Here is a 13,259-nt window from a genome sequence, read left to right as displayed (position 1 = left end):
ATGCAAGTGTTAAAACATGTTAAAAATAACTTGCACTTTATATAAATGGGCAAAGAACTCTTACATATTAGTTCCATATATTGTAAGACAAATAATCACTTTCAAAGAATACTGAATGAAAGATTTCGAGCCTAAAGGGCGAGATACCTAACAGCACCACTAAAATAAAGGGTTATAGACAAAATTTTGACGTATCTTTAGAAAATAAGATATGTTGTTGATACTGTTGAAAACACGTGCTGTGTGCTGTACGACAAAAATATCAGCGTACAATTACTTCTATTTTGAAAAGTTTGGGTTAAGACAATAAACGTAAAACTGAAGGTCTGGTTAAGGTATCCAAAGTAAATACTGGACATGTTCAGTTTTATCTGTATCAAGATGCTACGTTACCATTTTGAATTAAAGGTAGCTGTAAAGAAGAGAAATTTAAATAAATTAAAATGCTTTTAATTTATTTCCGTTAAAACGTCTATAGTTCTCTTGTTTTTATAAGTAATCTAGAATTCCTAATTTCTTTTTGTTAATAAAAAAGAAATAATAGCGTGAGGTTTGAATAGAACATGTAATGAATTGGCATGTATTGCAGAAATTATACGCCATCTAAATATGCCCTTATGAACACATGGTTATCTCAAGTAGAACCGGTCAGAAAACTATGAATCTTTGCGCTTCTACTATTCGTATAGGCTCGGCATACCCAAGTGGTTAAGGCAAACGACTCGTAATCTCAGGATCGTGGGTTCAAATCCTTATCATCCCAAATATGCTCGCCCTTTCAACCGTGGGAACGTTATAATGTTTCAGTCAATCCCACTTTGCGTAGCTAAAAGAATAGCTCAAGAGTTGTCGTTGGGTGGTGATGACTATTTGCCTTCTCTCTAGTTTTACACTGTAAAATTAGGGTCGGCTAGTGCAGATAGCCCTCGTGCAGCTTTGCGCGAAATTCAAAACAAACCACCCTAAACTAGTCTCATACACGACGAAAAAAAATGCAACCATTCTGTTTCAGTTAGCAATTTCAATATTATTACATCAGGCTCATCTAATCATGACCTTCTCGTCTAATAAAGCTGAATAATAATTAGTACAAACTCTAAAACGGAAATACTGAATGAACTCTCAAACTTAAACACTAATACAACTGATTGAACCTTCAAACATAAACACTGAATAAACATTTGTTTTTAGTAATATTAGTTATTTCATTTATTGTTGTTTTTACGTATATTATCTTTTCTTGCACGCATAAACTTCAACCTATTTTTGTTCGATAAAATCCTTAAATATTTCTATTATATTTCAGCACTTTTCGTTTTTATTTACATACGAATCTAATGTGTCCAAGTTTCATAAAAAGAGCATCTATTTTGTTTGTAATTTTTCGTGTACACATTTTTACAGACGATTCGTGCTGTATTTCGTACACACTGAAACTATTAATCAAATGTATTTACAGTGGTTACCTTGGAGCTTTATGTTTTTTGTAATTAAACTCTGTTTTTACCTGATTAATCCGAGTCTGTTTGTTATATGATACATTGACCAATGCACTTTTTTGGGGTCATTTTATTACTATTTTGTCGTTTAATGATTTATGAGAATACAATTTCGTGCCTTTAAAGAGTTCTTTTTTTAAAATCTACAAATACAAAACGCATGATAAATAAATCTTATCAGAAGATCCAGTATATGAAATGAACTCATGTAAGTTGGAAGTAGAGCACAAAACTACACCACTGGCTATCAGTGCTTTACCCACCACGGATATCAAAACTCGGTTTATAGCGTTGTAATTCCGAGGACAAACTGCTATGCCACTGAGGGGGGGGGACATTACACCTTGTTGCACCTCTTAATATTGATATTTTCTTATATTTAACATAATTTCAAAGGTGTTCACTGATTCAAGGTTAAATGTGTTTATTTTAACATCGATCACTTTCAGGGCGACTGAACTATTACTGTCTTCTGTTTATTAGGGCGGGATGTATGTGTTTCAACTGTTTGAATATTATGCAGCTAGTGGATTTTCCTTACTCTTCCTTATCTTTTTTGAAGTTGTGTCCATTTCTTGGTCTTATGGTAAGATACTATATCTGTACAGCAAATTAAATACTTATAAATTTGTTAAACTTAATAAAACAGATGTGTGTGAAGGTAATATATAAATATACACACACACCACATAATAAATTAATCCTTTAGTAACGAAAAGTTCTGTGTGATATTGAGATTGTATAAAACAGATTATTTACACATCTTAAAACAAGAAAAGAAAACGATAATTATATTTATGTAAGTTAAAAAAAAAACAACCAAAATACTCTGTGACATGTATTTCCTTTTTGTGGAATTCAATAAACTTTAAACAAATATTCGTAAACTTCAGAGTTTACTAAACTATTAATGTCGATACAGTAAAATATCATCGAAATGTAGATGAAGACATAAATCCTGATAATATGAAGTATTATTGAATCACTATATGAAATTCAGTTTCAATGTTAATCTGATGTTCATAAAATTATTTCTATGGAATAACGAGTTAATCAGAATTAGTAAATATTACATTTCATCAACCTAATATTTTTCGACCAAAATAGTAGTTTAAGCAGTTGATTATATGAATAGTGTCTCGAATACTGCTGTGTTTGTCGCATTATAGCCAGCCTGGTAAGCTCTGGTATTAGAAGGGGATTATTGGATGTGGTTAACATGTTATTACATTCTTGTTTGATTTCATTTGTGGTTTATAAAACATTGTTTGCTAATACTTTTCTCTAATGTAGGTGTGAATCACTTTTATGACAACATAAAGGACATGATTGGTTATTACCCATGTCTGTGGTGGAAACTCTGCTGGTTTGTGTTCACACCTCTTATTTGTGCAGTAAGTATTAATAGTACAACTTTGCTAGGTAGGTTAGCTTAGAATTTACGATCTTTAAGTGATTCTGGACAGATAGAAATTCTGTGGATTACTGTGAAGTTACAAAATAACATATTCATATTTATATCAAGATTTGATATTTTACCTATTCAATTTTCAAGCTTATTTTCTGCAAAAAAGAAAGTTAGGAAGGGCTCGTAAGCTTGGAACCATTTTTCAAGGTAAGATCAAACTATGTTAGCAACACTGACATAGTTACCGATTCCCTCCTACTTCCAATATTTTTGTTTTTATTAGTTCTTATAATAAGGGAACTAGATATAATAGTAACTGTAATATTTCATGTTTGTCAACGAGAAAACAAAAATCAGAAATGACATATAATCATAGATTTTTTTCTCGGTCTTTTTATCTAATAGCTCTGTGAATAAATAATGAAACACAATACTCTAATAACTATTTACTATAATTAATATAATTTACAATTAACTAGATATTCAGTTTAAATAATTGTTTTGCAAAATAGGTACCACATTTGCAGAATTTAAACATCCTTTGAATCATGGATCATATTATTTGTTTTACAATTTATCATACAAACTAAGTTTCATATAACATCTTCTTTCCTTATAACTGCATGAAATCAGTTGGTATTTATTTTCAAATGCAGTATATTTTATTTGTTTTAGAAAGATTCATATAAAGTGGTTTTGATCTTAACTTTCAATAGATTCGTCAGATAATTTTGTCAAGTATCGAGTTTAAGTTTAGTAATGCATTTCACCTTTAATAATATTAGTTCTAATGAATTTAACTAAAATAGTACATAGCAGCTCAAGCAGAACTGTCAACCAAATATTTCACCCATTTTTTGTTTATGTCCATTTAAATATTAACAAGAGGACAAAATTAAGTTTCAGTACAATAATATTTAAAATATGGTATTTGAAGGAAAATAAATAACAAATGTTTTTTTTTAATTTTCAAAGTTACTCGCATAATCGAAATATAGAAGAAAATAAAAATAAAACTCTGCAATTTTTAATGCTAGTCAGTCAAAAAATTACATAACAAAATACAGTTTAAAATAATTGTACAATAAACATGCTTTCAATGTTCACTTTCAAAGGAAAACATGTAACAAACAAAGAGTTGTTTATTTAAATAAATATTGTAGTTTATGCATTGTTGTAAACATATATATTATCCATAATGCATAAACTTAGACGCTATACTCAAGGTGCTCATTATTTAAAATAATGTTGCAAGGATGAGAACCTAGCCTTACCAACTCTTTTGAGAGCCATTTGAACATTCCAAAGACTAATAAACCCAAATGTGTCTGCAAATAGTGTAGCATGAATTACCATTTATACTTGCACTGGCATCATAATTTGGAAGCATGTTGGGTGCTTTATCTTGATGGAATCCTACTTTATAGGCTGTCAGTCGATATGAAAATGCTATTTCCTCGTGGTATAGTAGTCTCAGCATATAAGCTATGGAGTTTGCGCAGCTTATCTTGAACTTTTTACTGTTTCTTAATACATTCTTTGGAAAATCGTTCATGTGTTTGCTGACAATTAAGTAGGCATACGTTTTGTCCAGTGAACAACATAGTTACGTTTGTCATATACTAAATACCGGTCGTAAAGCTCTCTACACGTGACCTTTCTCTTGGTTAATGCTCTGCAAGAAGTTTTAAATACGACTCTTGCATTGCTTTTGTAGATCTAAATTTTGAAAATTATCTTGTTTATATTCAAAGAAAGAACTCGACTTTAGCTGCAATGGATTAATATGTTCATGGATTAAATTCAATGAAAAGATAGTAAACTTTCTTCACTATTTCCGGCATGCAGTATCGTACGTTACCAATACGGTTCAACATTGCTTTCCTTAAAAACGCTCAAAAGTAAGTTGTAAAATTCGTGTTTTTATAGTCGTAAGATAGAATAACTTCGCTTTAACAAGTCCTGTAATGTGATCGTCCCAACAGGCCCAGATTTGAGGCACCTTCTATAATCTCAAATTACTACACTTATTGAAATTCAGTTGAAGTTAAGATATCTGTGTAGTCACAGTTTAAAGGGATTATCAGAGGAAAAGCGGTTGTGTATGGATATTGTTGCTATACATACATTTGTATACATTTATCCAACACGAACATTAACAATTTAGAGCTGCACAGTCTCAAACAGTATTATCTAAACAATAAAAATTTACAATATATTTGTATAGGAACTTCACAAACTCTTGAACTTTTAAAGGTGTAAGAATTACACAGATGTTTGATTGAGCTCAAAACGCTTAAGCTAAGTTTTCTGTTTTATGTATTTTACATTTTCGATTGCGTTCTATTTAAGAAAGATATATCTATATTCGAAAATAAAACTGGGAAGTTGGACTTGTAACTATATTTCCTTAGACATACGTTATATACAATTTAACAATCTGAAGTAAGCTCTAACATAAATATCCAATTAATGTAAGTATAGAATAGAGAATAAACGCTACTTGTCAATATGTTAACTAATTCTGATATTACTTCTTAACTGAAATTTCCAAAATATATTAGAGAAAAGGAAACAGAAACTAACAAAGGTAAAAGAAAGTTCTAAACATGGATGTGGGAAACACTAGAAATAAATGTAGCTATGAACAATAAGTGAAGTATTCCATTTCTTATTACTTATAGATTCATTTTAGAAAAAACAAAAACTGTGGTTACACACCATTCCAAAGATCTAAAGAAATTGAGAAGCAAAATGTTAACTTAAATAACTATTATTTTATTAATTTTGTTTTTAAAATATTCATTGCTATAAACAATGTATCTTAAACTAAGATAGTTATTTTCGGTATTTTAAAATTTAGATGGACCTTCAAACATATAGATGCATTCGAAAAACTTCTAAATTCTTGACCTGAACACATTAGTATTTTCCCGTCGGAAATATCTGTTACATATCCTCAGCAATAGTATGATGTGTAATGAAGAGGTTAAATACCTTATATTAAATATATTTTGAACCTCACTATGTTTTTTGCAATCTATGTCGTCACTTTTGGTTATGCGCTATCTGACGATTGTGCATCGTAACAATAGCTCCACAGTACAGATTTCATTGCACAATACTCCATCGTGAAGCTATTAGATCTAAAGCACACCACTTTTTTATGATATTTTCCGTAAGCTACGGCTTTCCAGATTCCATTTCAACAGTCTGATCGCACAGAAATGTGGAATAACAAAAATACCCTTTTCATTTTCATCTGCTTAAGATATGCAACAGTTTGACGGCACGTATGATTGGAAGACTTAACCCTGTAGACCTATACCCTGTTGCCAAGTTTTCAGGATAAATCATTCATGATTAGGTTGCATACTGTTTACCGGTGCACGTGGACGGCTTTGTCACCGATATTTGCGTCAGTGAATTATTAGATGTCACAAAAGATACCACTAAATGAAAAATACAATACACTAAAAAAAAAAGCAAAGTTCTAAGTCATCTGTTGAAAAACAAATATTTCAAATGATACCAAAATCGTGAAACTAGAAAATTTCCTATATTCTCAAATCTGTCCCCAAAGTTCCTAGACTAAAAGTTTCATTCTGATTTATTGTCAGCGTTATACAGTCACACTTATCACGGCGTCTTGTGACCCTATCATGGGTCTTCTCTTGTATCGCTTGACACCCTTCAAAACAGTATTTTAAAATGTAATTTTAATATATGCTGTTTCACTGGTACTTTATATTGACTGGTTGCCATGTAACTTACTAATTTAGATATTCAAAATCGTTTTAAGGTAACTTACTACTTGGCACTTACTCCGTTCTCTGTATCTAATAATCTGAAAAAAACATCAAATCGCTATGGCACTATTAACAATATATATTCTTTATAAGGAAAAAATGAAGATAAATGACAAAAATGAACTGAAAGAAAATTGGAGACATGTAACCATAATTCCATATAATATAGACAGCTTAAAGTCAGAACAGTATTGAGAGGCCTCAGTACAATACGATCGCAATTAGAACACGTAGAAGAAAAACAATATTTACAAACATTCCCTGTAAATGTGAACTGTAATACATTAAATAAAAAAGAATTACTGACAAAATATTTTATTCAAAAAAATAACAGTATAAGACTTTGTACTAACAATAATTACGCCAAAGAAGATAAAATGACATGAGCTACATTCCTTAAAAGAAACCTTCTAAGTCCACCTAACTAATAAATCGCTTAGTCACCATAGTATAAAAGTATTCTTTAAAGTATTCAAAAAGGTATCTGATTTGACGTGTAGTGATGGAAATCCCACTCAAATGGGTAAAGTGTCCGATTTTCTATGAAGAAAACCCAAAATACAATCATGTTACCAACACAGAAATAGTCTTTCTCGAGACTGTAGCGAAGACGGCACCATATTATAGTAAGTGGAGAGTGAAACCTAGGATAAAAACGAGTTAATATCTAATTCAAAAACAATAATAATATAGTTAATTAAAAATTAAAGCAAGATGACCATTTAAATTATTAACAATGAAACGATTAGATTGTCTCAACCTGTTGTGAGTAATTATTTAAATATTTAATTTATAAATGTTATGTAAATATATATATATATATATATATAAAAATATGTTCTGGTAGATTTAACTAGATACGTCTAAAAACAAATTAACAGGAATGGTAACCATACTTGAACAATAAAATACTCAGAAGCACCCGTATACAGTAGAACTTTATAATACATGTACGATTTTACGATTATTATGCAGTATAATTGAAATTTGGTTCTATAATATTACAAAGGTATACAAAAATAATTGACTTATGTGTAGAAAATATGTAATTTTAAGAATTATCCAACAATACTTTGTAAATTATGATTAAATTGTAGTAAACTAGGGAAAATACACTCATTAAACTTAGATAAAGAAAATGATGTGACATTTGAGGAACACATCACTAATTTGAGATAATTTAAAGATCCTAGATTATTACACAGTTTAAACTGTTTGTCGTTACGTGTTTGTGTTTTTCTGAATGGAATAAGTTCTAGTAAACAAGATAGCTATGAATTAACAGGGTATAATAGTATACAATTCTCTGAATCTGTGGCTAACAAAAGTTATAATGTTTTAAGAAATTATTTGTGAATATAATTTTATTGTAGTAATAAGAATTAATTTTGTTTTTAGGGAGTCTTTCTCTTCAGTTTGGTTCAGTACAAACCGCTCGATTATATCGGCTACGTCTATCCATGGTGGGGCCAGCTGATTGGTTGGATGTTGGCGCTGTCATCTATGCTGTGTATCCCTACGTATGCCATCTACATTTTTCTTCTTACTCCCGGCACCCTCAGAGAGGTAAGGTTTTTTACGACCAAACAACACCTCACAAGAGTTACCACAAGAGAATTCACGACAAGTAACTTCAACACTTTTGTTGCCATTTAAACGAGTCATGGTATTATTATTTACAGGATAGGAGCCATTAGGACGATATTGATCATGGAATACTATGTACTAGAATAAGATAATTTAAGTTGTCTATTCTTGAGGAAAGAAGGATAAAAGGTGATCTGATTACAGTTTACGGGATTATTCCAGAAGCTCAATGTGTATAACACTCAAGATAACTGTGGGATAATACATTTTTTTAAGTTTATAATGTCATCATTATACATAAGTGTACATATTATACATTATTGACACTGAAAGCCATTTCACGAGTTATTAAACTATTTCTCTTATATTGTATTTTAAACTGACCATATAAACAGATATTTAATGACAATAAAGTAAAATTTACTGCTAGGTATATGTACTTTTCAAAATCTATTAAGTTTTTTTCAAACTAAAAAATAATTTAAATGGTATTATTATGAGCGTAATGAGATTAAATAAATGCAGCACATATTCTCCATAATTCTTAGACCAACAAGCTGCCATTACCCATAAAGCTATTTATTTTTATGAATTATCTCTCTTTACAAAGAAAAAACGACGACTAAAACAACTTCATAAACCAATGTAATTTACATTTAACATGAAAATGAACCAAACTTTACGATTCCTCAAGATTTTGTTTGAATTTCGCGCAAAGCTACACGAAGGCTATCTACGCTAGCCGTCCCTAATTTTGCAGTGTAAGACTAGAGGGAAGGCAGGTAGTCATCACCACCCACCCAAACTCTTGGGGTACTCTTTTTACCAACGAATAGTGCAATTGACCGTCGCATTATAGCGGTCCCACGGCTGAAATGGCGAGCATGTTTGATGTGACGAGGATTCGAACCAGCAACCCTCGGATTACGAATCGAGTGCTTTAACCACCTGGCCATGTCAGGCCATTCCTAAAGAGCAAGAACTACATCATGATTCCAACTAATAAATGTAATTCCATTGTTTTAGACAAATACTTATTATTGAGAAAGATAACACTGAATAAAAATACAAAAACCTTAAGAGGGACTTTATTCAAGACAAGAAAAAACAATTCAGCAAGGTTTTAAGTCATATATCAAAAAACAGATATATTTAATGTCAACAAAATTCAGAAACTAGGAGATTTCATATACTCTTAAATATATCACCGTAGTTACTAAACCAGATGTTTTATTCTAATTTATTGTCAGCGTTAAACAGTCACCTACCTAAGATATTGTAAAACTTATGCCAATATTTTATCTGTTCTGAACTGTGCAGCTGTGTAGTCAATGCAGAATGCCTTATCACAAAACTTAAGATCTTACAGATGCAGACCAACTGTCTTTTGGCCAATTGTGATAATTTTAAGATATATTCTCCCATATATCCACTATAGAAATCTTTACTAGAACTTGCCAAAGGCTAGAAAATGGTAAAACACTTGCATCTCACACCCAACGTTTTACAAGTTATATTTTGGAGCTGGATATTTTCCCACCAGTTCTACATACTTTCAACTACAGAAATTGTTTCTTCAAATATATTCAATAAACTCTTTACTACTCAGTGACCTTACATGCAGAGTTTTGCCAAACTAGTCATAAACATATCTTTCAGGTATCAAAAGCTATATTCATTATCTTTCAAAATGTTACTGACACTATTAATAACTTATTACAACATTTGAGCTCCATACAGTTATACTATGTTCACTGTCCAGTTGGAAGAAAATGGAGTGATCCCATTCTTAGCACAGACATCAACATTACTACCAGTGTCTAGGTAAAGCTGAAACACAAAGAAAAATACCTTGATTTCAAGTCATACAAAGTTTAGTTTTTTGCCTGGAAATAGAAACTTTAATTTTGATTTAGAGAAGATGCATTGAAAATGTGCAAAGCTGAAGTATATTTCGTTAAATTTCTTAAGCACACTAACTCGGCCACCCTCACAAATAAATAGAGCCCAAATGGTTGCAGGGACCATTGGTATTTCCCAAAATAAATTATAATTTTCAGAAAATGTAAGCTCCAACTTAAACTTCATTTTATATTCAGATATACTATGCAGAATATTTTAATCTATATGAAGCAACCCTCAAACTTTCTAACGTTCAAAGATGTCGTTTATGAAGCTGTGTCAATATGTAGAGAAACCTGCATGCATATAGCAGATTTTAATAGACATTTATGATAGGGTTTAAAAGAACATTAAAATGTAGTCTAGCTGATGAAAAATAACATAACAGTTATATCAGAACATGTGGTTGACACAGGACAACACAAAGAATGGAACATTTATAAGTTTATTTATAGAGAAAGTAATTAGAAGAATAAAACTATTTACCACATTTTCCATCCAGGAAAGAAATTGACGATTCTTTTCCATATTCACTTCTATTACTTTATGCTGATAAGTGCAATTTCAGGTAAATTCAGTAAACGTTTGTTGAAACAGGTTCTTAAATGGATAGATTTAACACAAGGATATAGGAAACCTTGTTGAGAGAAGAACAGTTGTTGAAGAAATTCTTACATAACAAACTAAGTTGTGGAGTAGTCTCACGATTGTTATTGAATACTGTTTTCTTAGAAGTACAAGAAATATTATGGTGTTTGAAATATACCAGAGGTGAAATGACTTGCATTGAGACACCAATGAAAGAATTGATACTTGGAATTAACTAATCACTCTTGCTTTAGCAAGCTTATCAAGCCATATTGTCATCTGGTTTGAATAATTTCCAGTGAGACTTTTCATTATTAACCTTGTGCAACGTTATTAGTGCTAGATGTTTGCACATATAGCAACTTACTATAAAAAATGTAATTGATGTTCTAATGTACACATCATTTAAAATATCAGAATGTTCTAAACAGGTGAATACAGTATTCTGGAGTGTATGAAATAATATTTACGAAAATTTATTGTTTATCTGGAGGCTTAAAAACTTGAATATCTATATGGTGAATGTAATTTATTTCCAAGAGGGATATATTTGTTTCCAAATGTTTCAAGAAGTGTTTCCTTTATTGAAATAACATATGATAGAGGGAATTAAGAGGTCTCGAAATTTAAGGAAAACGTAATCAATACAACTACATTAGGTGTCAGTTACTATTCAGATGACAAATGTAAGTAATTCCAGACAAAATGAGACTACCCAAGATTTTTATATGTGCCAATATATATTTTAGCAGAGTTTAATAATTGCTATTCATTGCCTTGAACTAAATGAAACAATATTTTTGTGTTCTCGTGACTTTCTTCGCCAAAAACAGCCATTTTAAGATGATGCAATGAAATTTTATGAGTCCGAAAATTGTATATACACTGAAGATATGCATGTTGTGATTATCTGGGAGACTTAGGTAAATCTCAGTTAGGGTATTGCCTTAATCATACTGTTGTGGATGTAGGGGACTTTATTTATGAACTCTGCCTGATATTTGTTTTAATTATTATTCTTAATGTTTATCTTTTATACTAGTGTATAAACCTTGTGCTTACTTTAGTAAATGGGTTATTACTTAGGCATGTTGTTTTATATGGAAAGTTTTATACACGTTCCTGTGTATGGCTCTGAATATATAGATGTGAATTATGTTATTTTGAAACTGCTTGATACTTGTATATAAGTATATAATTATGCATACTACTGAAAATAACCATTAGACTTTAAATTTGTGGTTGTTATTAACTGTGTTTACTTCAAACATGCAGTTTAAATTGCTTATAAAACATTTCCAATATAAGGAAGTTCACAATGATAAATACCATCACCTAGTGGGATACTGATCTCTTAATGCTTTGTCCTAACTTATTTGATATTATACTAGAGGACAAAATTTCAGCTTCTTATTTCAATACTTAGAAAACGTCTTGAATCTTACTGAGTCAAGAACTGTTAAACTGAAATGTTTATTTGCTGTTTCAAAGTGTAAACACATTATGTTCACACACTGTAGACCTATCACAACTTCAGGTATTGTAAGAGGCATGGTTAAAATTCAGTTATATGTGTATGATATTTAATATCAATTGGTATTGGGAAAAGTCATATCTGTTCAATTGTTTCTTATTCTCAGAAACATTTAAATTTACCTAAAATTTATCTCAGGTTCATTTACAGAGCAGAAGGACACAGAATTTTGCTAGTGTATCAAACTTTAATCCTCTCTAAGCTAGACTATGGATACGTTTAGCCATTTATTTGGTTTCCACAAGTAATATATGGTTTTATACTCTTTGGATACAATATCTTCTATCCCTACTTCTGTTTTACTTTATATATCTTGATTTAGAGGCTTTTTTAGCTATTCACAGACAGTATTGCATTGGTCAGTATGGATATAAATTGATATAATGGATTGGGAAGCTCACAAAGTCTCTTTCAGAAAATAACATCTTTTCTAATCGCTACAAGTGGAACTCTATTTTCTGTCCAGCTTTTCATTATATTCGGAAACATTTTCTTCAATGTTCCCTGAATATTCACTGTTTTTCATCTTTGTGTGAAACTACAATTAACTGTGGAGTTTTCCATCATTCTAGTCACTCTCTGATATTTAAGTTGTTCCTACTATTTCTAATCATCTTTGCTTAGAGATCTGTTTGTCAGATAGCCTGGATATTATCCATAATTATAAGAATTTTATTGTTAATTTGTATCTTGAACTCCTGAAATTAATCCCTCTCTTTTCTCATATCATTTCAGAAATTATGTAACTCAGTTTGTATTCAATCTTCTTTAAAGTTTCAAACTGGCAGAATCAATAACTTCCTTTTATTAGTGAGAATGTAAGTCCCTTATGACTAGTAACTAAATAATGTCAACCAACTTACTTGTATTTAGTTTTTTGTTACGTTGACATTTTTGGTAATAATAGTGTTGATGACAAATCTATCAAAGCA

General features: G+C 30.7%; 1 protein-coding gene across 5 annotated transcripts in view; it reads left to right on the top strand.

The window, feature by feature from the left end:
• The window catches only part of LOC143255623 (sodium- and chloride-dependent GABA transporter 1-like), an 83,532-nt gene that overhangs the window by 58,517 nt on the left and 11,756 nt on the right, over positions 1-13,259 (top strand). For 4 of the 5 annotated variants that reach the window (XM_076511560.1, XM_076511561.1, XM_076511563.1 and 1 more), the window contains 3 exons: positions 1,983-2,085; positions 2,793-2,893; positions 8,115-8,282. In XM_076511560.1, coding sequence (XP_076367675.1) covers positions 1,983-2,085; positions 2,793-2,893; positions 8,115-8,282 — 372 coding nt within the window. Of the gene's footprint in view, positions 1-1,982; positions 2,086-2,792; positions 2,894-8,114; positions 8,283-8,398; positions 8,669-13,259 lie in introns of those variants that run through there. The other variant, XM_076511564.1, reaches the window with a different exon arrangement.

This window comes from Tachypleus tridentatus, chromosome 7 (assembly GCF_004210375.1).
Source record: "Tachypleus tridentatus isolate NWPU-2018 chromosome 7, ASM421037v1, whole genome shotgun sequence".
Classification (NCBI taxonomy): domain Eukaryota; kingdom Metazoa; phylum Arthropoda; class Merostomata; order Xiphosura; family Limulidae; genus Tachypleus; species Tachypleus tridentatus.
This window is presented reverse-complemented; position numbering and strand designations above follow the sequence as displayed.